This window comes from Balearica regulorum, chromosome 5 (assembly GCF_011004875.1).
Source record: "Balearica regulorum gibbericeps isolate bBalReg1 chromosome 5, bBalReg1.pri, whole genome shotgun sequence".
NCBI lineage: Eukaryota > Metazoa > Chordata > Aves > Gruiformes > Gruidae > Balearica > Balearica regulorum.
Window position 1 is genome coordinate 5,810,889 of NC_046188.1, and position 25,495 is coordinate 5,836,383.

Consider the following 25,495-nt stretch of genomic DNA (forward strand, 5'->3'; position numbering starts at 1 on the left):
AATCTGTCCCTTGACTGAGAAATGCTATTTGTCCACATTTACTTGAACTCAAAGGGATACAGGAGCTTATGTTTCATTTTCAAAGTCCATTTCTAAGAGATAACAAACAGATCTCCTGAAGCCAAAGGAGCAACAAACCATACATTTCCATACGAGCTGCTGGACCCAAAACCCAGGTGGCTTTGGGAATCCACAGGCAATTTATGCATATAAGGAAATTTCCATTCCGTTAGCTGTGAACAGTGAACAAGACCCTGTGAAACAGAGCAAAGCAAACCTATTTGGTGTCTTGCTGAAAATGCCATTACTTTCTATGCTATTGCACCAGCTTTTCTGCATTGAAGACTTGAGATAAGATCCCTCCTGTGTTGCAAGTGGGAAATTAACTCAGCCCAACAGCAACTGCAGGGCAGACCGGATGCAAAAGAAAATGTGCAGAGTCCTCAGCAAGGAAAGGGGTTGATGTAAACTCACGGTGATATCTGTACTCAGCTGCATGTCTTTGGTCCCTGAGTTAAATTTACAAGGTCACACCTCTGATTTCAGTATAAAAACATTCTATGGAGAGCCTGGTGAATCTGAAAGACGCTGTGCAGATAAGCGCCTTGGAAGGTACCTTTACTTACTGAGTGATATCTCCCTGCTGGTGTGCAAAACCGGACAGTTTCTGGGGTTTCTGTCCCTGGCATACGGTTAAGAGCTGCGGGGGGAAGCCTGTGCCAAAGGAAGAGAATGTACAAATGGCTGTACTGGATCAGCGTAGCCCCACATCCCATCTCTGAAGGTGGATGCTCACAGAAAAGCCTAAATGCAGGGCAAAACCACAGTTGATACTTCCTTGCCTCACTCTGCAGCCTGCGGAAATTCACTGCCAATCTGGGGTCGCAGCTTTCCTCTTTTGCAGGCTTCACTAGATGTTTTTGTTTCAGCAACTGTCAACATTTTGTTTATGAGCAAAATATAATACAGGTAGGAAGAGAAGGAAATTCTTGTTAATTATTTCTATTATTGTGACAGCTGAACGGCCATCTGAGATGACACACTCACGTGAGAAAAGCTCTACAGACATGTAAAGAGAGACAGTATCTGCCCAAAAGAACCTGAACAAATAAACCACCACCGAAGCATTGATATTGTCCTGTCTATGAACACCAGGACTTAGGGACAAGATGAGTAAGGGATTTGCTTAAGGACACATAAGAAAAAAGCAGCACTGTCAGTAATTAAACAGATGAGGGGACCAGACTCCTCTAAAAGCCGGTCTAAGTCAGACCAAAGGTCTGGCTGGCTTAGTAAGGCTGACAGCGGCCAACAGCATCTGTCTAGGAAACACTTATGAACAGGATGACCCTGGAGTAACGCTCCCCTTACACGGCCCTGGCCCTGATGCTTTGTGGCTCAGAGACCCTCGGAGCCAGACACAGCATCTCTGCATCTGAAAGATACGGGCAGACTTTTCTTCTGTGAAATTGCCTACCCAAATGGAAAAGCAAACACACAAACTGTGGGCACCCTCAGCATCCCGTGGATAGGCATTCTGCCACAGTTAGCGATGAACTGAGCGACGCGTCACGTAATTTGTTACGAACTTTCCTCCTCCTGCCTGCTCCACGTGATGCTCCCCAGCTCTGGTATCAGGGGACAGTCACTGTTCCCCTACTCAACACCCCTTCTGATTTTACCCGCCTCAGTCAAGGTCTGTGCAGTCATTCCTTGCACAGAATCCCATTTATCCTCTGATTATTCTTTTTATTTTATCCTTTTGGTTATTCTCTCATTATCCTTCTTCCACATACCTTTTCCAGCTCTGCTGTATCCTTTGCCAGATGGGCACAGGGGCAGAACGGCACTGAGTATTTAGGGTCAAAATGATGGCTGTTATTTTTCTCTCTGTTCCTTTGTTCCCCCACATCCCACCAGACCACTGTTGCTAATGTATCATCCTCCCTGTCAGAAGGATTTGGAGCAGAGGATTTGCTTTAATTTCTACTCTTTAACAACAGACTCCCCAGATGACCGTCCAAGTTCACTCTCTTATGGTGACAGGACTAACAATAAAAATAACTCAGCCTAAATTTCCCCCTGGAACTTGACTGTTCCTAGGATTTTCTCCAGGATCTCTTTCAGAAACATTATCTATGGTTTCTTACTCACCTGGGCATAAGTAAGTCCTATTTTCTCCCATGACTCAGCAGTATATTTACTCTGAGCACTAATACCCACCCACTCCAAGCTTAGAGCGACTGTGGAGAAAACCTCTACACACTACCCGGGGCCTGGGACAGGGTTGGATGGGTCCAGTATCCATCACCTGGGAACCCTATTAGTAAAGTCTGGTTTTAAGCAGTGCAGAGCAGAGGGAAGCAACTGAGCTGGCAGGTCTCGAGGAAGGACTCCAGCACCCTCTGCAGCACTCCGGGTAGCTGCAGACCTCTCCTGGCTCATCCTGGGGAGGGGTGAGGACCAGGAGATTCTCCTGCACACCCACGCTATGTCATAAATCCAGCATCACTGTTGGCAGGAACTCATGGATCTTCCAGCACTGCCCTCTGGGCTGTCTGAGGGACCAGAAGAGCCTGAGGGAGCACTGTTATCCTGGGAGAAACTGAGGCAGAAAGACATGAAGAGCTCAATCTCGGCAGCACAGGAATGGCCATAACTCCTTCTACTGCACCGACCATCACACTGCAGGGTGGTGCAAACGGCAAATCCATTTCCAGCCAGGCTCTGGAGCACTCACGCCCGATTTGTAAATCTTTCTTCTTATCTTCAAGCAGAACAAGGTTGCACCACAGAAATGCTGAATCCACAGTACGATTCTTCTCTGAGCAGTTGCTGGTATCTTCAGGATACAAGAGTGGACACCATAATGGATGCCTTGAAGCAGATTCAGAATATATTAAGAATTAGGAGTCCCACTGTTGTTTAAACCCTCATATTCATATTCAGATCCCCCACAGCAGTGACTAATCAAACCTTAATAACTAATCATTGCTGCTGTCAATTAGTACTGTTGCAGAGTGCTTTCCCTACAGTAAATGACCCCGATTCAGGGATGCCAGCTCTGGCTCGCAGGGATGGTGTCACAGTGCCTGTGCCGGTCCATGTTTATGCACATCCCAGGAGCTCCCACCAGCTGCAGTGACAGCTCCAGGAGACATCCCTGGGGACAGGATCCCCTGCAGCGCCCTGGAAGGAGCCATGCAGTGGCATTGCCAGCCCTGTGCTGCCCCTGAAGCCATTTCTGTGTGCTCGGTGCCGTCAGAGCCCACCTGCAGCCAGGCCAGTACCTCCTCTTGGACAGAGGTGATCTAAAATGGTTCGAGATGTTAAAGCTAGGCCAGACTTAACCACTCTGGCTTTTGATTTGAGCTTGTCAGGATGCAAAGTTTGAAGTCAAATGCAAGCAGCCAGTGACGCAGCCCTGCTAAGTGTGAAGCAAAACGGTACACGGTCCCGGAGAAGGGTCTCCACACACCTCATAGCAGCTCCAAGGCTGTGGGACAAAAGCCTCCACTGGAGCAGTCACCAGAATGACGGTCAGTTTTGCTAGCTAGGATTCTGACTTTATCTGCTCCAGTAAGATATGCACCTTAGCAAAAAAAATGCTCCTGGTTTGCCTCTATCTACTAGAAGTTAAATTAACTCTCTGCCTCTCCTGCTCCGTGCTGCAATTGTACTGGAGCATGCAGTGTGTGGCTGAACAGGGTCAACTCACCATGGATTCACTGCAAACTGTGACTGAAGCGGTCGTCACAAAATACCTGAGCCACATAGACACATTCCCAGCCAATGGGAAACATAAGGTGCTCTGACCTAGCTCAGCTCATCTCACTGTGGCCAGGTGATGGCATGTCACCCTGAGGTTGCTGCAGACTAGGCCCACGTGCAGAAGCAGCTACCATGCTTCAGATGATGCTCCATAACTTGACATAAGCCCGAGGCACAAGACCGCACGAGTCTCCCAAGAAGGATGCAATCAGGAATGCATTTGCTGGCTAGAATAAAGACAGTGAAGGGTGCAGAATTATGCAGCTGCACTTTGTCTGGTAAAGACACCCACCTCCAGCCTAGACATTACAACGCTGTACACACTTACAAGCAGTAGATGTCTACTGCAGGACTATATCTTTGCTCACTAACCCCCAAAACATCTTCTAAACCAATAGCATATTATTTGCACTTAATAAAATCTAGCCTTCATAAACAGCACTCACAGGAACATGTTCTGGCTATGGGAGAGCACATATAACCAGAAAGCATTGCTTCACTGAGGCTATTCACTTGGTCTAATGCTATGCTCAACCCTCTACCCAAAAGTCCCTACAACCAAAAACTAGAAGACTGTATTTAACCAGTTCTTACAGATACAGAAAATAAAAAAAAAAACCAAGAGGAAGATATTTTCCTGACAGGATACGTATACCGAATCCTACCTTATCATTTTCCAGAACTTACTTATAGACAGTTGCAAGGATAGCCAGAACTGAGCAGAGCAAAGCAACCAACCCCCAAGGCTTACACACAGGAAGAAACGGCTTCTGCCTGGACTGGAAGGGCAGACACCAAGATTTCTCCTCAATCCTAAACCAAAGCACATGCTCATGTCTGGATTTTGGGACAGCCGTGCTGAAAGGAAACATAATCAGGGCAACTCAAGGGGGGCAATCCCATGCCAGGTCAACGGGGTGGTACGGGGAGGCCATTGAGGGCCCTTCTAAATCCTCCACTGGTGTTAGACCTGTCCTCAAGCGTGCAAAGAGAAATGCCAGCTCAACTTGCACAGGCAGCAAAAGTGCAGAAGGACCGTCGTGATGCCACACGTCCCAGGGCTGGGTTCCTGACGGGGACCTCGGAGCAATGTTCGGATCCCCTCAGCACATGCATCCGTAAGCTGATACGATGGATGCGACATCACGTCCATCTTACAGGAACAACAACATGACACTGCTAAACAAAACGGTGGGGGGGACACGACACATTGCAGCTGCAGAACGGATGGCCAGCAGGACAGAGCCCAGCCCCAGTGATTGCATCGAGCCCCTTGCTAAAAACAAGCCCAAGCCCGAGCATCCACTACTGCAAAACCAAACCGTGCAAATACCTGAGCGAGAAAGTCAGCCTGAGCGGTCAGAGGGGAACGGGGGGGATGTGGGGAAACCAACCTAGAAAAGGAACAAATCTGGAGAAAGTCTTGGCCTCGCTCCACGTTAATAAAGCCTCAAGTGCAGATGGCATTGCTGGTATACTAAAATAAATGATAGGCTATCAGGGAACAGCCTTGCTGAAACCCTTGATTACATCCCAGGCTTGGATGAGGCTGTGATTAGAGTTATTCAAAAACAAGGCAAAAAAAAAAAAAAAAAAAAAGAAAGCAAAAGCCTTTAGTAATTCTCACCATATCGACCCCTCTCTGTGATTAATGCCGATACCCAGCATTTTTTGCAAAACAACAATTGCTGCAGGTTTGAGGTAATTATTTTATTGTCAGTCAAAATCTAAGCAATTTACTTATATCCAATACATGTTTCTAAGTCACTCTCAGGCGGGGCTGTATTCGTATGCGTATCAAGAGAGCATCCTTCCAGGAAGGAGCTTGGATATCCTTTGATCCTCAAGTGGTCTTAATTTGAGCAAACACCAGAGGGGAGGTAGGTTAAGCATCAGTCATTTGTGGTTTGTACTGACCGAGCAGAGAGAAAGCATATCTACATTCTCATTAGAAAGGAATATTTTAAAACTATCTTCTCAATAAATTACCCTCTCTCTGACTGCTATTCGTCGCAATGAGCTCTTTTCCTGTATTTTTCTCTTACCGGCTCTGCAACAGAGCCAACGCTTTGACCCAAAAGATCAGTCTCTGATGCAAGTCCCCCAAAGAAGAGAGGCAATTCAAGGCCGATGAACCTTCCCATTCCTTCTCTCCTTTTTTTTTTTTTCTTTTTTTTGGAGGGCTGAAATGCCATGAAAACAGACAGATCTTTTGCACTGTAGTATAGATCACTATTAGAAAATAAATGTGATTTCTCCAACATGAGGACAAGTCTCTTTTTACACAGCAAAGGCCACACAGACTAGTATAAAAAGGAAAAATTAATAACTCTTCCCCAGGGAAGGCTACCGCCCTGCCTGTGTTCTTCAATCAAGATAAGCGATTACTAAAACCCAAAGGGAGAGATGAATGAAAATGATCTCCTGTCTAAATGGAGCAAAGTTTTCTGACATGTATAAACTGAAGGAGAAGAGGCAAAGCACACTGAGATGCGATACCATGTATACACTGAAATTGCAAACATGAGGAAAAAAAGGATCACTGCAGATTAAAGAGAGAGAGAAGACACCACGATTTATATTAGAGGAGGGCTGACAGTCAAGCGGACAGACAGACAGTGCCAAGGCAGCTGACAGTCTAGAAGGATGCCCGCCTCGCTGTGCTGTGCAGAACCCCAGATGGTGCTTGGTTAGCAGATGCAGCCCAGCCCTCGCAGCATGGAGCTCTGTGCAGGCTAATGGACCCTATCCTTTAATCCAGGCGAAAAACCAAGATAAATTACTTGGAGCAGCAAATACCAAGCCGTGCTCCGAAGTAGACACATCCTAACTCTAAAGGTTGTAGCAAATGGATGCATACAGCCAGACAGCCAGAGAAGGTCAAAAACGCTCAGCCATGTGCTTGAGTTTTCCAACTTTGCTTTCTTGAGCGAACAAGAGCAAGTGGAGGTGCAGGCAGAAAGCCTGTTAGAAGTCCTCCTGTGCTGGGAAAGCCCAGGAGCTTGGGGCTGCTGCAGGCTACCTGTCATGCTGCCAAGCATGCAGAGAAGGGTGAATTTGCTCAGCTACAGTCTGCCAGGCAAATTGTAGGCAGCCGGTGGCCCAGACTTCAGTTTCCTTCATCAAAGCTTCCCTAACGCTGTCTGCACACAAACGTCACCCAAAGGTCCCCTGCCCCAAGCCGGGGAGACTCAGCCCTTTCTGCTGCAGAAGCTGTCGCTCCCTCCTTGCAGGTTTTTCAAGAGGTTTTTTTGCACAGCAGGGTGGTGAGGACAAGGGCATGAAGGACTGACAGCAGCACTCAGGCTCTGGTTCATCCACACCTCTCACCATCCATTAGAAACATCCCCTGCTCAGCCAGGCCTCAGCTGGGACCTCTCGTACCGATCACCTCAGTCACAGTGATGAATGTCCCATCTCTCCTCCCACAAACCCATGGGTGATTTCTCCCTGGCTTCACACCACCTCAATCCTAACTGAAGGAAAAAAAAGAGGAGAAATGCTGTGGATGTACAGGACCTCTTCATTCCCACCAGCAACAGCCAGTAACCCCAGGTTAACATCTTCTCTGATGGGATCCCAACTTCTTTGCGGGCAGGGAGAGGGAAGGCAGAGCCAAACCCAAGCAAACTGCCTCTAAATCTGCCCCCAGCACCAGGATGCAGCACTTAAGGGCTGGTAACAAATGGCCTTAGCCACTCTTCCTCTGACACAGGTTTAACTAGATGCATAAACCTTGCGGAGAGGCTGCTATTTCAAAGTAATGGATCTGAGGATGTTACAGTGCTGCTGTTTCTCGATACGCTCCACCAAAAACATCAGGCTAAAATATCAGCCCAAGTTTGCTGCTGGAGGTTTCCATGCAGAAAGGCGCTGCTGTCTTGCCCTTCCTTATGATAAATTGCAAGCACACACATTTTTATCACAAGCAATGGCTTTATTTCACCTATTTCTGATAGCTGCTTGCTTTCAGAGCTGGGTATCACCAAAACACCCTCCAATCTTCTGTTTGACTCTTCGCTATTCTTTTCTCTCAGTCTTAACTTCTGCTTCGAGGACAAGAGTTGGGGTGCTTCCAAGAAGAAGGATGTGGCTTCAACCCATTAGTGGTACATGCTCCATGGCTGGAAACTCCTCATCCCAGTTCACAGCAGAACAGACACACTGTCAGCTTCATCCCATTTAAAATGCATGGGCCTCGTTCACGAGGACACGGCAGACTTGTGCTGGATGGAAAAAGGGAAGAGCAGGGTGGTAGATGAGGACCACGGGGCTCAGACTTGTCCAAGTTTTGCGTGTTCTGGAAGGTCCCATTGTTCAAGGTCCCAGCGCGAGGCACAGGGGTTCTTCTCACTGTGCCACCAAGCACCGTGCTGCAGTGTGTGCAGGACTGGTCCTCAAGGCTCATCATCTCAGTTGGCTTCAGAGCAGAAGTAGGAGCAAGTCAGGTCAAAGAAAGAAGCAACATTAAAGAGGAGGAAGAGACACAGTCCTCAAAACATGTTGGAATAAAAGTTCATGCAAAGAAAAAGCCATCTCCAATATGAATTGCTCCCTCCTGGGAGCTGCTCTGTCGTTACAATAGCATATGGCACATCGAGCTGGCAGAGAGGTTTGTTATTGTTTACAGCTACGTGGATGGAAAAGTTCCTTTGATAAGGCAAACCTGATTAAATATGAGTCCACTCCAGGATTAAGATGCAACCATGAACAATCTCTTAAAAACAGTTAAAAAAGAAGTCATTCCAAACAGAGTACACATCCCTTTTGAGAAACAGAAACTTGATTTAGGCACAGATTGATGATGGGAGCTTTATTACTGCTTGCGAGAAGGAAGGGGAGCTAGCAAGGAACATATGGAACTGTATAAATTATTTGGAGCACCCAGAAAGACAGGAAAAATAATCATCTATATTTCTGAGACTGCTCATTTCAGTCTGCAGCCGTCTGGAACGCAGACCTCGCGTGGCCAACGCTTTGTACAACAAAACTCCCATAAATATGTATGGGGCAAAGCTACAGAGGGTAGGATTGCTGCAGGCGGCTGCGCTTTGAACACATCAGGAAGAAAAATTACTGGCTCCGCTCCTGATCCTGGTTCCTACCAGCCTCTCTCACCTGGGATTTCTATGGGCTCAGTCCCTTCTGTTGGGATGGTGACTTTTTGTGCGATCCTTTGCACCTTTTCCAGGGAGAAATGCAGGTGCACGCTTCCTCCAGCAAGAGAAAGGAAATGCCCAAGCACTAATTTAATTCACCTCGTTCAAATCCCTGCTCTGCTAAAGGCTCCCTCATAAAACCAGTGGGGTCACTTGGCCTCTCTCTGTTTTTGCTTACCACCTGTAAAACATGGATACCCTTTCCAGAGTAATTAAGATGACAAATGCATTAAAGATTAAAAGGCATGCTGATGTTCCAATAACATGAGCTGTAGGAGTACTTAAAATAGATCCATTTGGGGCAGCAATTAAAGAACATACTACTAACTTCTGAGTCTCAGTTTCTGTCTTCCTAATGCTGGTTATTTTTGCCCATAAAAGCATTAATCTGAGCTTCCTGTAAAAATGACATTTCAAATATTCATCATCTTCCACTACTCTGCCTTACCATCATTAACCAGTGGCATACGTTATATGGTTTATGCAGTACAATTTGTGACCACAGATCTGCAATACAGCTAGAGCTATTTTCTCTGTAACTACTCAGAGCTCCAAATATTTTTTATCCATTAAAAAAAAAAAATCACATTCCAAAAGCATCTTTATTATGCGAGTGCCTTGTTATTACCTAAGTGAGAAAGTTATATGGCCTTCCATTATTGTAAGAACTAGGATCCTACACACAAAAATACATGAAAAGCAGACACTTCATAACTTCTTTCTGAACTGCCATTTTATTTTATTTTTTTATCTTTAATTCCCATTTAAAGGGATGGTCCAAATTCCATTGTGTACAATACCTCCATGGGTAGATGGAAACCTACAATGAATGCTGTGGATGGAACTAGGCAATTCAGGTGACTTCTTACAAGCTACAGCACAATCACGTAGCCCTGTAATATGCTATTGCCATTGCCAAAACAGGTGGATATAAACAGTACACCAATGATCAGCTAAAGAAATGCAGACCTATACAAAACTGAGTTTACGGTAAACAAGAGAACAAAAATAGTATCTAACATACATAAAAGCCACCATATATAGTAAATTCAGATGTAATATGGAACTGCAAATCGATGAAGAAAGAGCAAGGTGCAAAAGCATGCTAGCAAACATAGAAAAATGACTTCAAGCAGACCCTAAAGTGAGAAAGAGGAAATCGTCAATGTGAACATTGTATTCCTCCTGGCAAAGGACTCCAGATGTTGATGACTCACCCTAATAAACTCACCACAGACCCCTGAATGAAACCACTAACCTTAGGACCCACAGCAGCAAGGGAAGGACAAGCATAACTCCAGGATGAAGCACAGAAATGAAGAAGTGCGTGTGTAACAATCCCAACTGCATTATTTTTTCTTTTCTTTTAATAATTAGAACTGGACTAATAATTATTAGACTCTTAAGATTTCAATTATATAAGCCATACGTTCTTGGGTTTATAAATATATCAGGTGTGCCTCCTCTTTGCCCATAAAACAAGATTTTGATCATAACAATGCAGTTTCCTCTCTTAAGGTTCATGGTTCAAATCAGTCTCTCCTCTGTTTACTGCTGTTATATTAGTGGTGGCCTAGGATAAGCAACTGGTGGGTTTAGTCAAGATCTTAAAGAACCAAAGTCCACCATAACAACCTCTGCTTAGACAACTTGAGCCATATCTTCAAAACATCACCACCCTATATGCCTCAAGATGAAAACGTCATTGTCACTCCAAACAACTCTGTATGTTTTGAACGCACAAAAAAACCTACTGCATGCTCCAAAGCAGCCAAATTAAATTGCCCTAGACCTCCAGCTGCTACCTTACTACGGATAGCAGGAGTTCTTCATCTTGGGACGTGGATGATAGGCAGGCACTATGGCATTAACAAATAGCTTGGGAGCCTGGGGACATTTTCATGCTCTGCGGCAAAGTTCCCACACCAGTTCAAGCTGAGTTGCTATGTCTTGGCTCGTGGTTTGTAAAATAAGGATTCTTACAGACACTGGGAGAATATTCTTAAGAAGTGGGAGAAGAGCACAGTCACAGTAGCCACCACCAACACAGAGTAGAGGGCCTTGATCTCCATGGAAGTATACAACAAAGACCATCTAACATTCATGAGGAATAACTAAAGGACCCAGAAACTGTTCACTAGGTTTGAACCCATCTAAACCAACTGCAGTTCTCCTTGTAACGCATAAACACTTAATCACAAAAGAGGTAGCAGGGAAAAATTATGTATTTTTATTCATTCCCAGAAAGCCCAAGTTTCCTGCCCCTCTGATGCAGTTCAGTGTTTGCCCACCACGCACCACCTACATACAAATCAAGAAACAAGTAGACAAAGGTCAAAGTCATCTCACACACAATGCAGAGAGGTCCCAAAGTACTGCCGTGTCCTTCACTGGCAACCTCTGAAAACAAAGCATTCGAATAGGACACCAAAAGAGACCCCAAAGCACATTCAGACCTTCCTTCTCCAGAGCTGCAGGCCATCAGAACCACTTTTGGAGGATCAAATTCTATTTTATAAAGGCACAGATGACATCATTTCTGCTTTACTTTTTGTCTAAATATTACTGGTTAGAGAGTCGGCTGATGGACTGTAAAACTGACAGCCTCATTACTGGCACATATAAATTGCTTTTTGCTCAGCTGGAGTTAATGTAGGACCATCTGACTTCCCAGAATTGACATTTTTAATAATTCTGTTTCCTCAGCACTTTCTCATTGACCACTACAAAAATTTAAACTGTCTCTTGCTCTGCCAAGCTGTTTGTGGATCAAGTTACTCGTTCTCTAGGGATTTGCAGTGTGTCAGCCATCAGACCAAGCAAACGCAGTAATAACTGACCTGAGAATAGCTACTCCAATACTTCTGGGCTCTTCTGTACTACAGATTTTAGCATTAAATGTCAAAATTCTGGAGGCCAGAGGACAGATGTATCCCCAGGAGAAGAACCCATGTGCAAAATGTTTTAAAGATGGAAAATGCCAACTGTAAAAGTTTGGTGCTTAGATGGAGAACCCTCATCTTGTACTCCATTGGGTACTGTTATCTTTCTTCAAGTCTTCCTTTCCTGTACCATATCCCAGGTCAAGCAGAACAGCTCGCCCCTCTAAACTGTATTTCACTCGCACAAGATGGGAAAATCTTCACATCTCATCACACTTTGGTGAAGGACAGGAAGCGCAGAGCTCTTCCCCGGGATGTACAAAGACGGATGCCGTGAGCTGAGGCAGGTGGGAGCACAGTGCCCCTGACTCAGCTGCGTTCAGAACTGCAGCTCCCCCACCCCAGGGGCTGCGTACAGCGGGTACGAAGCCGTCTTAAAATTAAAGTCAAGTTAATTTTAGCTTTAGAAGAAAAGCACTTAAAGGAAATGGATTTCAAAGAGGTAGCTTTAGATGAAAAGCACTTAGAGAAAAAGAGTTTCAAAGCGAAATAGTCCATGTGCACGTCCAGCAGATCTAAAGCTTTACGAGCCCTTCATGGTGAGTCTGGTCTCTCCAGGCGCTCCAGCAGAACAACATGGGCAGCTCTTCTGGCCTTCTGCCAGACTGGGGGATATCTTCTGTTCTTAACAATTCTCCTCCTGCTGACACAAGCTATAGGCTTCTTCCACCCTTCCTGTTCTCCCTAATACACCCCATAAAGAAACACATAACCAGAACCGAGTACGGACACAGGTATGGACACAACAGTAGCCCAACATGTGTCCACACACCCAGGGCTGGGAAACCAGGGCAGAAACTCCAACAAACTGGGAAGAGGGGAAGGGCTACACTACTGCAGCAGCATTGCAGGGAAAAGGAGCCCAGCACTGCCACGAAGATGCCATTCCCCACGCACTCCCAGAAAACAAGCCCTTCGAACACTTGGGTTCAACTCCTTGCTTGGCCTCAGATTTTTGATGTGAGCTCACGCAAGTCCTTGTGGTTTTTTGTGCTTCTGAAACATAAATAATTTCCCTTCCTCTCAGGAGCGTTGTGGGCATCAGCACATTGCAGATGGGGAAGGAAGCAATATCAAAGAGCCATTAAGGTCGTCTAGACAGAAAAAGAATAAATGGCTCTTTACATAAGTGTTCACCTGGCGGAATAAGAGGGGTGAGAGAGACTGATGCCACCACATCCCCTCTTTTCTTGCCTATAACACCACTGCACAGAAGTCCCATCTAACTCCTAAAGATGAACTCAACTCAGCCACAGCTTCATCCTCTCTCTCATGGCTGCTAGCACAGACTGCAACAGACAAAAATAAAAGGCAATCCAAACCATTCGGATCTGGTGACACATAAGCCAGCCAGGCACTTCCAGAGAATGCAGAAATTTATGTCCACTGAGTTCTTCAGGTGCCCGGACTCAGTGCTCTGCATCTGACCCAACCTGACAGACTTCCCAGGGGGCTCTTCCAATTTGCATGAGGGTCAGTAGAACATAAGTTAAGGACAAAAATCCTGCCTTCTGCTACACAGTCAATTTATTCCATGTCTGAAATATTTGGAAAAATGGTCCTTCCAAGGTCTAAGAAAGAGAGAAGGTGGTAGAGGATGAAGGGTGCAGGATGATGCAATATAAAACATCAGAAATGGAACTGGGCCCACATGCTCAGAAGCAGACCTCTGGAAGAGACTCTGCAAAGTGTACTGTCCAGTGTAGTCCTGTGCTAGGGCAAGGGCCCCTCATAACAGGTGCTATTACACGAGGAGTGTTAAACCTACATATTGTTTCATAGCCCAGGCTTGCTAATTTTTTGTGCATTATTATTACAGCTTCTCCAGCTAGAGAGGTTTACTGCACACCAGGGAGAGCTTCATCCTCTGGTCACTGCTTTCTCACTTGCCTGATTTTAGCAATGCATCTGACATGCATCTCCTACCCCGAGCCTCTTCCTCCAGCAGTGAAGGTGGTAGGGCTGGAAATGCAGCCATGACTCTAGTTCAGACCTGCATCAGCTATGACTAGAACTGTGCCCAATAACTTATGCAGAACAGCCTCCTCCATAGCCCCAAAGTTCATGGCAGCAGCCTATGTCATATACAACAGCATCTTCAGCAGTCTCTAGACACCCTTCCAGACAAACGAGCCATTGCCCTGCACCCCGTTCTGGGAACAGGGCTCCTGTCAGAGCCCAAGCCAGATGACACTGCATCAGCCACCCTAGCTGGGATGGTTAATGTACCAAGTATCACTGCTATCTTCCTCCACGCTGCACAACGTGATGTCTGGTGTGTGGGGACACACCTCAGAGTTTGCAAAACGCTGCCTCTCTTGAACACATTCCAAAGCGCTGGCACCCTTAGCCAGGGCTGACTGATTTAGAGGCAAAGCTCTGCCAAGCCATCCATCCTGGTACTTATGATCCTGAATCAGGCAAATAGTTTTAGATGGTCAACAGTTTAATGCTACCTTCTCTACTATTGCTAGCAGTTGTACAGAGCTCACCAAGCCAGCTCTATGTTTCTTACGCTTTTCCTCCGAGCACTGTCACGTGCCTCTTTAATCCAGCTTGCCAAAGCCAACTGCAAAGCCATTAAACACTTACAATTATTCCACACACACACACCCCTCCTGGCCAGCCTGATGGGATACAGGACACATGAAACAGATCTGACATGGAAACCATCCAATACAACATTTTTCAAGAAAGAGTTAGTGGGACGGGGAGGTATCAGACCTGATGCAAACTCAATCTGCTCTCAAAAAGCAACCCTCCCATGGAGTTCTTGAAATGTGCTCTTTGATTCAATTCAAAGGAAGCCAACAACACTGAAGCAGGCTGGAAACAGCATCACAGAACCGCCAGGTTAAATCAGAATTGAACATTCATGGGAAGTGATAGTTCTTATAACACGACATATAAAAGAGTTTTGGAGTTTCTTTATTTGATGAGCTTCTCAAAACAGCTAGTTCCCTAACAGACAAAGACCTTCTGTATAGACATGGTTCAGCTCCCACCAATTCACCTGAAAGGTTCCCACTGCTTTTGATGGGGTTTAGCTTGGAAATTAAGTATGCTGGGAAACGATCCCAGTGCCCTTAGCCAAGCTAGGCAAGTTCCCTTCTAAACTCTACCTTGTCCCACACCAGCTTTGAATTGCATCAGATGGACATCACACATATAAACACTGATAAGCTATTCCTAGGTGGAATAAATTATTCCAGTCATTAAACACAGGGCCTATACATACAGTGGGAATAAACTGGATAAAGGTTTATAGAGGCTTTGCAAGTTTGTCTTGCTTAACACTGCCAGCTTGGGGTCCTGTGCCTGGGCCATACGCTCCTTAAAAATCCCAGAAAAGTGGCACTTACAAAAATACTGCAGAAGTAGCAAATGGGCTGATGATCAACTACCCAACTAGGCTATTCACTTTGTCCTCACAGGACGTATATCCCTGCACCAACCCATCTTGGGCAAATGGAATTGAGGTTTCCCTTATATAACTCACATAACTTATATTCCATTATGTAACTGAGAAGTTAGTTATTTGTCCACCCTTGGAGCAAGATAACACTAAGCTCTGGGAATGAAGGAGCAGGTCTGGAGTATTCAGAGCAGCTCTCCTCAAAACGAAAACTCAGGTCACACTGCCTGGGAACCATCCCAGTTTGACCAGTCATCACCGGTGGACAGGGCTTCCTCAGAAATGAACCTGCTCTGCGTTTAGCTTGAGAGCCAACCTGTGAGACTTCTTGGCATGAGGTAAGAGCAGGAGACATGTCATCTGTAAGGGTAAAGGAAGAAAGGGCTTTTTCTCTTACCCAGACCCTGGTTCTGCTGCTCCCACTCGATGGTGTCAGGAACCTGGTAGGACACCCCAGCCAGCTGGGCCACAGGGTTTTCCAGACCAGCCATGGGCTCCTGGGAGGTCTCGCCTGGAAGCGTGAAACCTGGCAGCTCTGTGTCACCCTCCATGCTTTCATCCATCGAATCTATGTCTTTGTCCTCCTCATCTTCCTCTTCCTCCTCTTCTTCCTCCTCTTCCTCTTCATCCTCTTCCTCTTCCTCACCCTCTGGCCAAGGAAACACAAAAGCAACATCAGGAAAGATCCCAGAAGACAAAGTTTATACATCTCTATAGGTGAGCACCAAGACAGTCACCTGATACCACTTCTCCAAAGGCAGACCAGATGAATGAAGTTTTCTAACAGGAAAGACACCCAAAGGGCTTAATTTGAAAGAGCTCACCACCATGTGAAGTTGCTAAGTAACAATGAGATGTTGTCTTAGACCGTCAAATACATTAGTGGGAAATAGTTTGCTTCCTAATAGCAGAGTACAAGCAAGGAGGTGCATGTGTACAAATACCTGAGTATATCTAACTATGGTGCTCTCTGCTCAACTCTCTGCTTTCAGCTCAAGTGAGAACCATTTCCCTGATTTCCAGTCTTGGAGGTAGCAATAAGTTGGCTCTATTTTTAATGTTTATTAGGCCTTTCACAGCTCTGGGAAGGACATCGCTTTCCAGCCCAATTAGACTGCTATGCTCCTCCAGCAAAAGCATCTCACTTTGAGGTATGCTGGCAGATCAGCTCTTGGGTGTGGGAGAAGAGCGGTGACGGTAGTGAACCTCAGCAGGATCCTCAGCAGGTTTATATTGGCACTCCTGTCGCAACAGATTTACACCAGACAAAGGTATGACCAAGGAAGACCTAACTCAGTACTGAAAAGAAGGCAGCACAGCCAATACTTCACGTGAGAGCAGATAAACGTGACACCAAGGAAATCCCTGTGGATTCTCCACTAGAGCAGATACCCATCTTATTCCAAAGCTGACTGTACGCTAACATATGGAGAGATAAATACTCAAGCCATATTTCAGAATCTAAAATGGCAACACAAGAACCACCATACTGGATCACACCAAAGGCTCCTTCTGCCCGCATCCTGTTTCAGAACACAACTAGCCGCAGATGCAGAAGAAAGACTAGAGCAGGGCACACACCAAGCCAGTCTTCCCACACTCTCTCTTCCCACCTTTTAGTTATCAAAGACTTGAGGACTTCCTGAGCCAGAATTTGTATCCAAGCTGTTTAATAGCTACTAATGGAGCTACCCACCATGAAAAGATTGCATCTGGAATAATGACACATTTTGAATTTCTTATGATTAGTTTTTCAAAGCAAAAAACTAAAACATACTATTTATGCACGTTATCTAATTTACATGAAGCTCTGCTCATCCCTCCTGATGTACTCAGACTGGGAGAGCCCATCACCCTGCATCTGAACAGCTGGTTTAACTGGGAGTCTAAGACCATGTTAAAAACTAACAATCCAGCAAAATCAACATTTGTTATCTAGATATCCCTTTATTTCTGTTGGAGTTGTACCTCATACAGGTTACAGACACTGCAATAAGATGGAGCAGCTGAGGTAGGACACCTGAGGGGCTGGACATATCATACCTGCTGTAAGTAAAGCAGGTGATGCTTTACTCTTCTGTTTTCTGCTGCAGGATGCAATGGCACTCCAGCACAGCTGTTCCACAAAACACCTGAGAAACAAACTGGGGAACTTTGGGAAAGCTATTTAGTTGGTGGCTATCCAACTTGAATTGACTGGGGGCAGCTGGCATCCTTCCTCTGCCCTCTACTTCACAGATCGGGATACCTAGAGAAATCAGTGCACATTATAAAACCACAGCATTTGCTGTGCTGTTACATGGCATCTCCTTTCCTTCTAATTCAAGGATTTGCTTTAAAACACCACATGTTTGTTCCAGCTCACCAGACAAAACAATCCCTCTTGCCACCTTTCAATTCTAGCCCTGTATTTCATACAAATGAGCTGCTGTTTGAATTTAGCTGCATCATCCTGCTATCGCATGGCTTTCAGTACCTGGAAAGAAATGATCACTCCCGCAAACAGTTATACCACGCAGAGCATCTAATGGAGCTTACAGGGATGTAGTTAGCCCCTTAAATTCCCATTACATTTTATAGGCAGTTTCTGTCTTATAATGTGCCCATCATTTCAAATCAACATAAGAATTTTCTCTATCAAACCGCATGTTTTCATACAAAATACAGAGTTTCTGTAAACCTGAGAATGGCACCTGGAGAGTGGTTGCAGGAAACCTGCAAAGACAAGTTAATGTAGGTTTTTTGCCTCTGCTGAGAGCAGCACAGCTATAAACATTTCCAAACTTTAATAGCAAAGACAGTAAACGGGTAGCAGACCAGAGAGGAGGAACATGAACAGAGGTTTTCCCTAGATGGACTGGGTGAAAAAGCAGCCAAGAAAAAAACAGGATCTGATATTTATCTCAGAAAAACTAGTTTGGGACAAAGGTTTTATAAGCTTCTTGTGATTTTAGCAAGCTAAATCAGAGACACCTGCCAGGGTCTAGTTTTGAAGCAGCAGAGAGCCATCTCTGTACCTCCAAAGTCTAGCAGGCAGCCAAGCTGAACACCCAAATTGAAAGTGCCAAGACTACTTATCACATCCGATCATCACCAAGCTACATCAATCATCACGCAGGCACAGCATAAAGATGTGAATAATGTAGTCCTTGTAGCACAGCCACAGTGAGGAGGAAGGAAAGGACTCTTGACTTCTTCCCTTCTCCTCTCTAGCTCATTCCTGCTTCTGAAAACAGCTTTTTAAGCCCCCATCCCAAAATGCCAACAGCTTGCCTTGCTGCAAGGTGCAGCGCAGAGCACCACTTGGTGGTCACAAGGAGGAAGCGACATTTCTAAAAAAATTGCAAACTTAAGAAACATTGGATTTCAGAAGCAGAGATGCAACAGGAGCCCAGCAGCCGTGGGCAGGTTGAGCATAACACTTGGTAGTCTCATAAGATGGAAAATGAAGCAAGCATGACACAGTTGGACCTCAAGCTAGAGGTTTGTGCTTCACACAAGAGCCTTTTACAAAATTAGCACTTTTTGGCCTTTCAGAGGCCTCAGCAGCAGCTTTGAAAGAAAAGAAACAAAGAGACTGAAAGCAGCAAGAACTGAAAGTGCAAAGCCCAGCAGATTGAGAAGGCATTCGGATTTTCATGTGCATTTGCAGACTATTGTGAACTATTTTGTGTATCATGCTTGTACATACTCTTCAGTTTTGGCAAAGATTCATCTTACAAAAGCAGCAAGATAAACATACGATGAAATGCTTAGCACTTTGTTGTCAAGGCACTAGTCTCCAAACAAAAGAATTAAGTTTCCTTGGCCACAGGCATGAACCTACCCAAACCAGGTATTTGCCTCAAGCCCAGCTGCAGGAGCACTTCTGAACATCTGACAGGGGTCACAAGTGCCCCTTGCTCCCTGAAGCAGAGAGGCACACAGCACCTATAGCAGTTTCTGCCATGAGCCATCCTTGCTCTATAGTTCTTCATGTTACATATAAGCTGATTCTCTTATTCTCTCTGCATGCATCAAATCCTAGCTCTTGCTCATGATGTGCCATGTGGACCCATCAAGGAGGGATGGCATCCTGTCTTCTCTCCTGGTGACACCAGGAGACTTCAGCACTGAAACACTTTAGTCCAAGCAGAGGTTCATATTTTCTACTGCAATTAGGGTAACGCAAGAGTAGTCTAGGGCAGAGTTAAAGACTCATCTCCTAGAGTGAAGAAATCCAAAATCTGCCACTCTTTGACAGACTAAATAAGCACTGTGTTCTCTAAAGTAGGCTCTGCTTCGTCTCCACTGAAACAGGAAAGAAAAAAAATCAGGACATGTAACACCTCCCTGCTGTGACAATGGTACAGCCTAAGAAAGATGCAAGCAGCAGGCATCCCCAGGAAAATTAGATTGCCAGTTCACATGTCAAAGATTTTAGTTTTGAAGGACTTGACAACCTTGTAACCAGCATTCAAATTTTCAGGAGAGCACCAAGAAAACAAGTCTAAGGCAAAATAAAGAAAAATTAGTGGAGTTTTTGGGGTTTCCAGCTTTATTAATAGTCACCAGAAACAGCCATGGTTGGGCTTTATCATGGGGGTCTGTACTGATCCATTAGTGACATTGGTGATATCCATAGGATGGGATTTGCTGTTTCAGGGTGGTAAAAGCTCCCTATGCTGGCTTAAAAAAAAAAAAAAAGGTTTTTCACTTCAAAACTGTACATATCTATGATGACTCTTGTGACCCAGCGGAGAAAAATGAGACTACCTCACACCTCCATCGTGAGGCATTTCCCTGACCCAGCAGGAACCCAGAAACAGCAGTGTCTGAAGCAGCTGGGTAACGGTCAGCATCCCGCAAGTAAAAGCCTCAGACTGTGATGGCACCAGGGCCCTCACAAATCAACTGCAAAGAGGGACTTTGGGAAGGGGATCACAGGGCCAGCTCTTCCTCCTGGCAACTCAAAGCTCCAACTGCCCGTTCATCACAGATTACTTTAGTCAGGCTTCTCCACAGGCTTCACACAGCTGCAGAAACCCACACTCATCCCAGGCAGGAGGAAATCCAAATTACTCACAGCACTGCTATTCGCACAGGGCAGCGGCTGTGAGCCCACGCCGTGGGAGAGCAGCGCCAGCAAGGCGTGCAGCACTTGGTGCAAACGCCGCCCTTAGGAACATGCTACAAAGGGGCTGCGACAGCAATGAGGAAGTTTTTTCTGGTATGATGGCTTATAATGAGCCAGAGCTGAAGCCACTGTTGTCATAACCTTGCTGAAGGCAACAGAGTTACATCAGGGCCTCTGTTTTCAGTCGCAGAAACCTTCACTGAAGAGGGATGTTTCTATGTTTAGGTATTTCCCATTAATGTTTGCAAATGCTTTTACTCCTCACAAGATCCAAGAAACCATCATTTGTCAGGTTTAGTGCACAAGAAAAATAGCTTGCTGTGCCCTAAGCAGCAAGAGTCTCTCATTAGAAGGTGACAGATTCACTCACAGTCACAAACTGAATTCAAACAGGGAAGAAAAAAAATAAGAGAGCAAAACAAACTAAAAAGGAGGTTGCAGGACAAAACTTGGTGTTCTCATTTTCTTTGTCCTTTCACTTCCCAGCCTCCCTCACCCCAAACTCAGAGGACAATGCTGTCTACACAGTAACACAGATGCTTCATGATAGTCTAAGCTGTGAATTTATACAGTACCCAGCACTGTAGGGTCTGAGTGCCTAGGAGCACCTCATGAGTGCCAAGTAAGTTGTGATTAACTAGCAGCCAGCACTAATTGGCATCCAGTGGTGAGCACACGCTTTGCGTGACTTCAGGGAGGTGGGGTACACCAACCTCTCCTGTGTAAGCACTGAGCAGAGGCTCCTGCGAGCTGAGCGATGGCTGCAGAGTGCAGATCTAGAACCTACCCGCACAACATGCCTGTGAAGGAAAGGAGAGCACAACAAAGCATGACACCCACCCGCACTGCAACAGGGGAAGCTTGGGTTCGCACACCATTGAGCAAAATTCTACTTTTCAAGAAGTTTTGGCCAGCCAAAACATGGCAGAGGACTCGGGGTCTGCTTTGATCTCTGCAACAGCATCACAGATGCCAAACTAGCCACCTAAGAGGTCTCACAATGCTGCCTCTTAGGGCAACCTTTTGGTCAAAGCTATCCCTTCTTCCATCTACAGGTCTTGTCACACAAGAGAGCAAGGGCATTCATAACTTAAATTACAGGCTTCAAAAGGGTAGACAGAGCAAGCCACAGGAGCTGTCATGTATTAGTTTGTGCCTCCACTATAACTCTTCTGCAGTATGAAATCAGTCCCACCCTCTCCCAGGGATGCTGTACCAGGGTGAGAAGAATAACACCCATTTCACAGACAGGCCATGCATCCAAGGAAGTGATTTATTTTCCTCCTGCATGTACTGGAGCCACTCACAGGGGAAAAAGGCAGCAGGGGCTGACTGAAGTGTCTTGTCCACTATGCACCCCATAGCTTATCTTCTTCAACTTCACACTCATACGGCAGCACTAGGCCCTGGTCACCCACATGTGCATACCATATAGGAAGCAGAGGAGTGTAAATAACAGAATTATGGGTGGGGGGCAGTCTATGACAACCTCTCCTTGCCAGAACAGGAGGAAGAGGCATTAAGAAGTCTCTGCCAAATGCTTTCTTCCAGTGAAGTTCATTTTCTGCATTGCTTTTACGATCACAGATGACTGTCAAGGCAGGAAGACCTTTCTAGGACAACTCTTTTATTATTAATCTGTTGCTTTCACATGATCAGTAATAATGTCACCATCTGACATCTCCAAAATGCTGCCAAGAACAATCACTCATGACAGCTTGGAAGGAGATGGCTGGTAGGAACATAGATGGGCTCTCATCATGCACAGACAGCTTTTGGGCAGAGTACTGAACTGTGGTGGGTCGAGGTACTCAAGCAAGCAGTGGGTGCAGAAGCTATGCAAAATCATCAGGGTAAACCACCCATACTGATGAGTTCAGCTAAGCCCAGCCATGCTCACTTCAAAGCTGTCTGGGGTAGTTGTGGGCCATGTTGCATGAACATAGACCTTAAACACTTCGCTCTGGAAGGGGAGCCAAATCAAACATGGCCTCTTACAGGGGGTATCAGCATCTGGCCTATCGCACAGCCAAGGAAAGGGAGCATTGGGAAGAACACATCCATTGAGTAGGATCCTACCACACAAAGCAGGATAACCTAACCCATATAAGTTTCAAGAGAAGAGGAAATTACATGCCCAAAGGTTTTCTGTAACAGAGGAAAATCCTTGCTACGTCTAGGAGAGGGAACATACCCCTGGCAGCAAAGCTGAGCTGACATTTGAGCTGCAGAAAGTCTTCACCCTCTGCTTGCCAAAGCCCAAGCGCTGCAGAAGCTGCTTCCCAGCAGAGGGCCCTTCGACATTGCAAAGGCAGTACAAGGAGAGATTTGGATTCTGATCCTAACCTACTTCCCCCCAAATCTAAGGGGATTCACACTTGATTCTTCAGTTCTGGCTCATCGTTTGTCACAGGGGATGCGAGGCACTGAAGAGGTTTTGGGAAAAAAGGCACAAAAGATATTCCAGCAGGGACCACGGGTCTGCCTCTGTATTAAGATCAGAAGAAATCATTCCTAAGAGCTGCATTTCCAGCAGCATTCACCACAAAATTGCTTTCACACTGAGCCAGGCTAGAGAGTCAGTTTAGCAATACAAGGCTATTTTAAAGCAAAAAAAACCCAGAATGCTGCAGAACACACAGTATGGACTATAGCAAGTTTACTCCCTAGTTTGCTGCAGAACAGTTGTTCTAACCTGAGGTATGCAGTTCTTGAACTAAGCAGTATAAATATCAAGACAAGAAAGAGGTGATTTTTCAAGTGAGGACATTCAAATCAGTCCAGATTTAATGACCATGACCTGTAAGTGGACAGGGTAGAGCAAAACAGATGAAGGCAGGTACAGAGTTTACTTCTCTCAACAAAATGCTTTCAGATGGAAAAGGGCTGTGGGCACAGTATGTTTTCCCAATTGCAAAAAAATAAGCTCCAGCAGAGATGTTAATTCCATTTTCTCTTGCAAAATGCTATTTGATGGTGCCTGTTTAGAAGTATCCAATTCAACCACGTTGCCCAGGAAAGGAACAACCAACAGCCCAAGATTTAAGAAAAAAATTTATTTAAGCTTCATTTTCTAGACAAACCCAGCATGGATCCATCACAGATGATGTAGATTAGGAGGTGGATCTGTTATTATGGGCAGTCTCCAGGATACTGAGGTTTTAGCTCAAGTCCTATCAGGTGACAAAAGGGAAGATGACTGCAAGTCCACTCAGCTCATGCTTCTAAGTCCTTGATCACCCTCCCACAGCCTTCACTGTCTTTAAGGGCAGTGCTTCTCCCCAAGGTATTTTCATGGAGAGGTTCAGAATGACACTGCTGGCCTGTCCTTGCACCCATGGGGCATGAAGTGTTGACATCAGCCAGGAAGAAACACACCATGAGATCTCATCTCCATTGAAAGACAGCTTGTTATTGGGGGAAAAAAAGGAGGGAAAAGCCTATGACTCTTCCCAGAAGATGAGGTAAGAAACCAGTGCCCTAGTCACTGCTTCCTGTGTCAGATCAACAAGAGGGACAGCATCCCACCCGTACAGGGCAGAAAGCAGAAGTGAAAGAGCTAAACCAATTTGCAGGGTGGTTTGCCCTGGTCCCAAAGCTGCCTAGAGAAGCCCTGTGAGCCACACTACCCCCAATGTGGACCCCAGCCATCAGCAGTCCTGAACAAAAATGCTCCTTGCAGAGCCTTCAGAAGAAACTGCCACATGCCTGCTTACCTGAATCCACCTCCCTAGAGCTGCAGGGGTGAACTGCTAAATCCCCAGATTAAAACAAACAAGAACTCATTGAAAACTTTTACCCACACAGGCCAATTATCTTTCAATAGCAACTGCAGGGGCATTCTGTTGGTTTTGGTTAAGCTTGAAGATAAGCATGGGAAAGCTACAACATTAAAGTTATATTTAAGTGAACTCTAATTTTTTTAGACAAATGAGAAGTCACATAAAGTTAAAAATTCAAGCATAGCCTGGCCAGAACAGCAACCAGAGTGGGTCAGACGGTACGAAGTGTCATCTAACCTGCTGGAGGCAGAACATTGCCAGGATATTGCAAAGAACATGGTAACTTGGAGAAGTTTCATTCTCCTCCCAAAACCCAATAGTAAAACAGCTGTGCAGCTCACCTCCACACAGAGAACAGCTGGGCAGGCACATGGAACTCCCTTAACATCTGGGAAAGATGATGCAATGATGTTTTAAACCATTCCTAGAGATTCTGGCAGGTATTGCTGTTGGAGACCATAAAGCACCACAGATAGGGTATTTGAGAGATAAAGTCCATCACTCAGCATAGTCAACCACTTGATCTCTCAAGTGGTTTGAGTTTTGTTAGAGCTGCCAGTGCAGAGCAGGGTGGTGGGACCACATTCTGCCTCCCTTCGCAGGGTAGCATGGACAAGGCTGAGCTCAGCACACTGGCTGCACAGCAGGAGTTTCCTCACTCCTCTTCTCAGCAAGCCTTTAATTAGCCTAACACCCTCTTAGCTGTTCCCCCACAAGCTCCCAACTCATTAAGGGCTTGATCACCCTCCATACCCCTCCTTCCTCAACTCTCAGATGAATTTCATGAAGCAAAACAATGATTCATAGAATCATTAAGGTTGGAAAAGACCTCTAAGATCATCAAGTCCAACTGTTGACCCAACACCACCATGTCTACATGTTTTCTGAACACATCCAGGGATGGTGACTCCACCACTTCTCTGGGCAGCCTGTTCCAATGCTTGATCAAATCACCTCCAGATTCAGCAGCAGAGATGTCTTTGGTCAAACACTTTCAGGAAAAGAAAAAAGCTTGTTTCAATTAATATTCTGCCACACTTTTTTTTTTTACAGTTTTCTACTACAAAGAAAGAACATGGGATCTACTGTGAAGATCATGGAGGTCAGCCTGCACCAAGGGGCAACAGTTCCCATTTCAATGGCAGCAATAAACTGGAAGCAAGACAAAAGTTTAATTAGTAAATTCATTTTGCATGTGCTTTGTTTTAAATATTCTGCCCCTTGCCAATTTAGCTGATATCCAAAGAGCTAGTGAGGAATTATAGTACCAGGCTAGTTAACCATGCTGGGCTAAGTGTCTGTCTTATTTA

The 25,495-nt window shown here is 45.5% G+C and overlaps 1 protein-coding gene across 4 annotated transcripts in view; it reads right to left on the bottom strand.

Annotated features, from left to right (window-relative positions):
- ARMH4 (armadillo like helical domain containing 4) overlaps window positions 1–25,495 on the bottom strand; it is a 65,652-nt gene that overhangs the window by 24,311 nt on the left and 15,846 nt on the right. For all 4 annotated transcript variants that reach the window (XM_075753290.1, XM_075753294.1, XM_075753291.1 and 1 more), the window contains one exon: window positions 15,685–15,936. In XM_075753290.1, coding sequence (XP_075609405.1) covers window positions 15,685–15,936 — 252 coding nt within the window. The remainder of the gene's footprint in view (window positions 1–15,684; window positions 15,937–25,495) is intronic.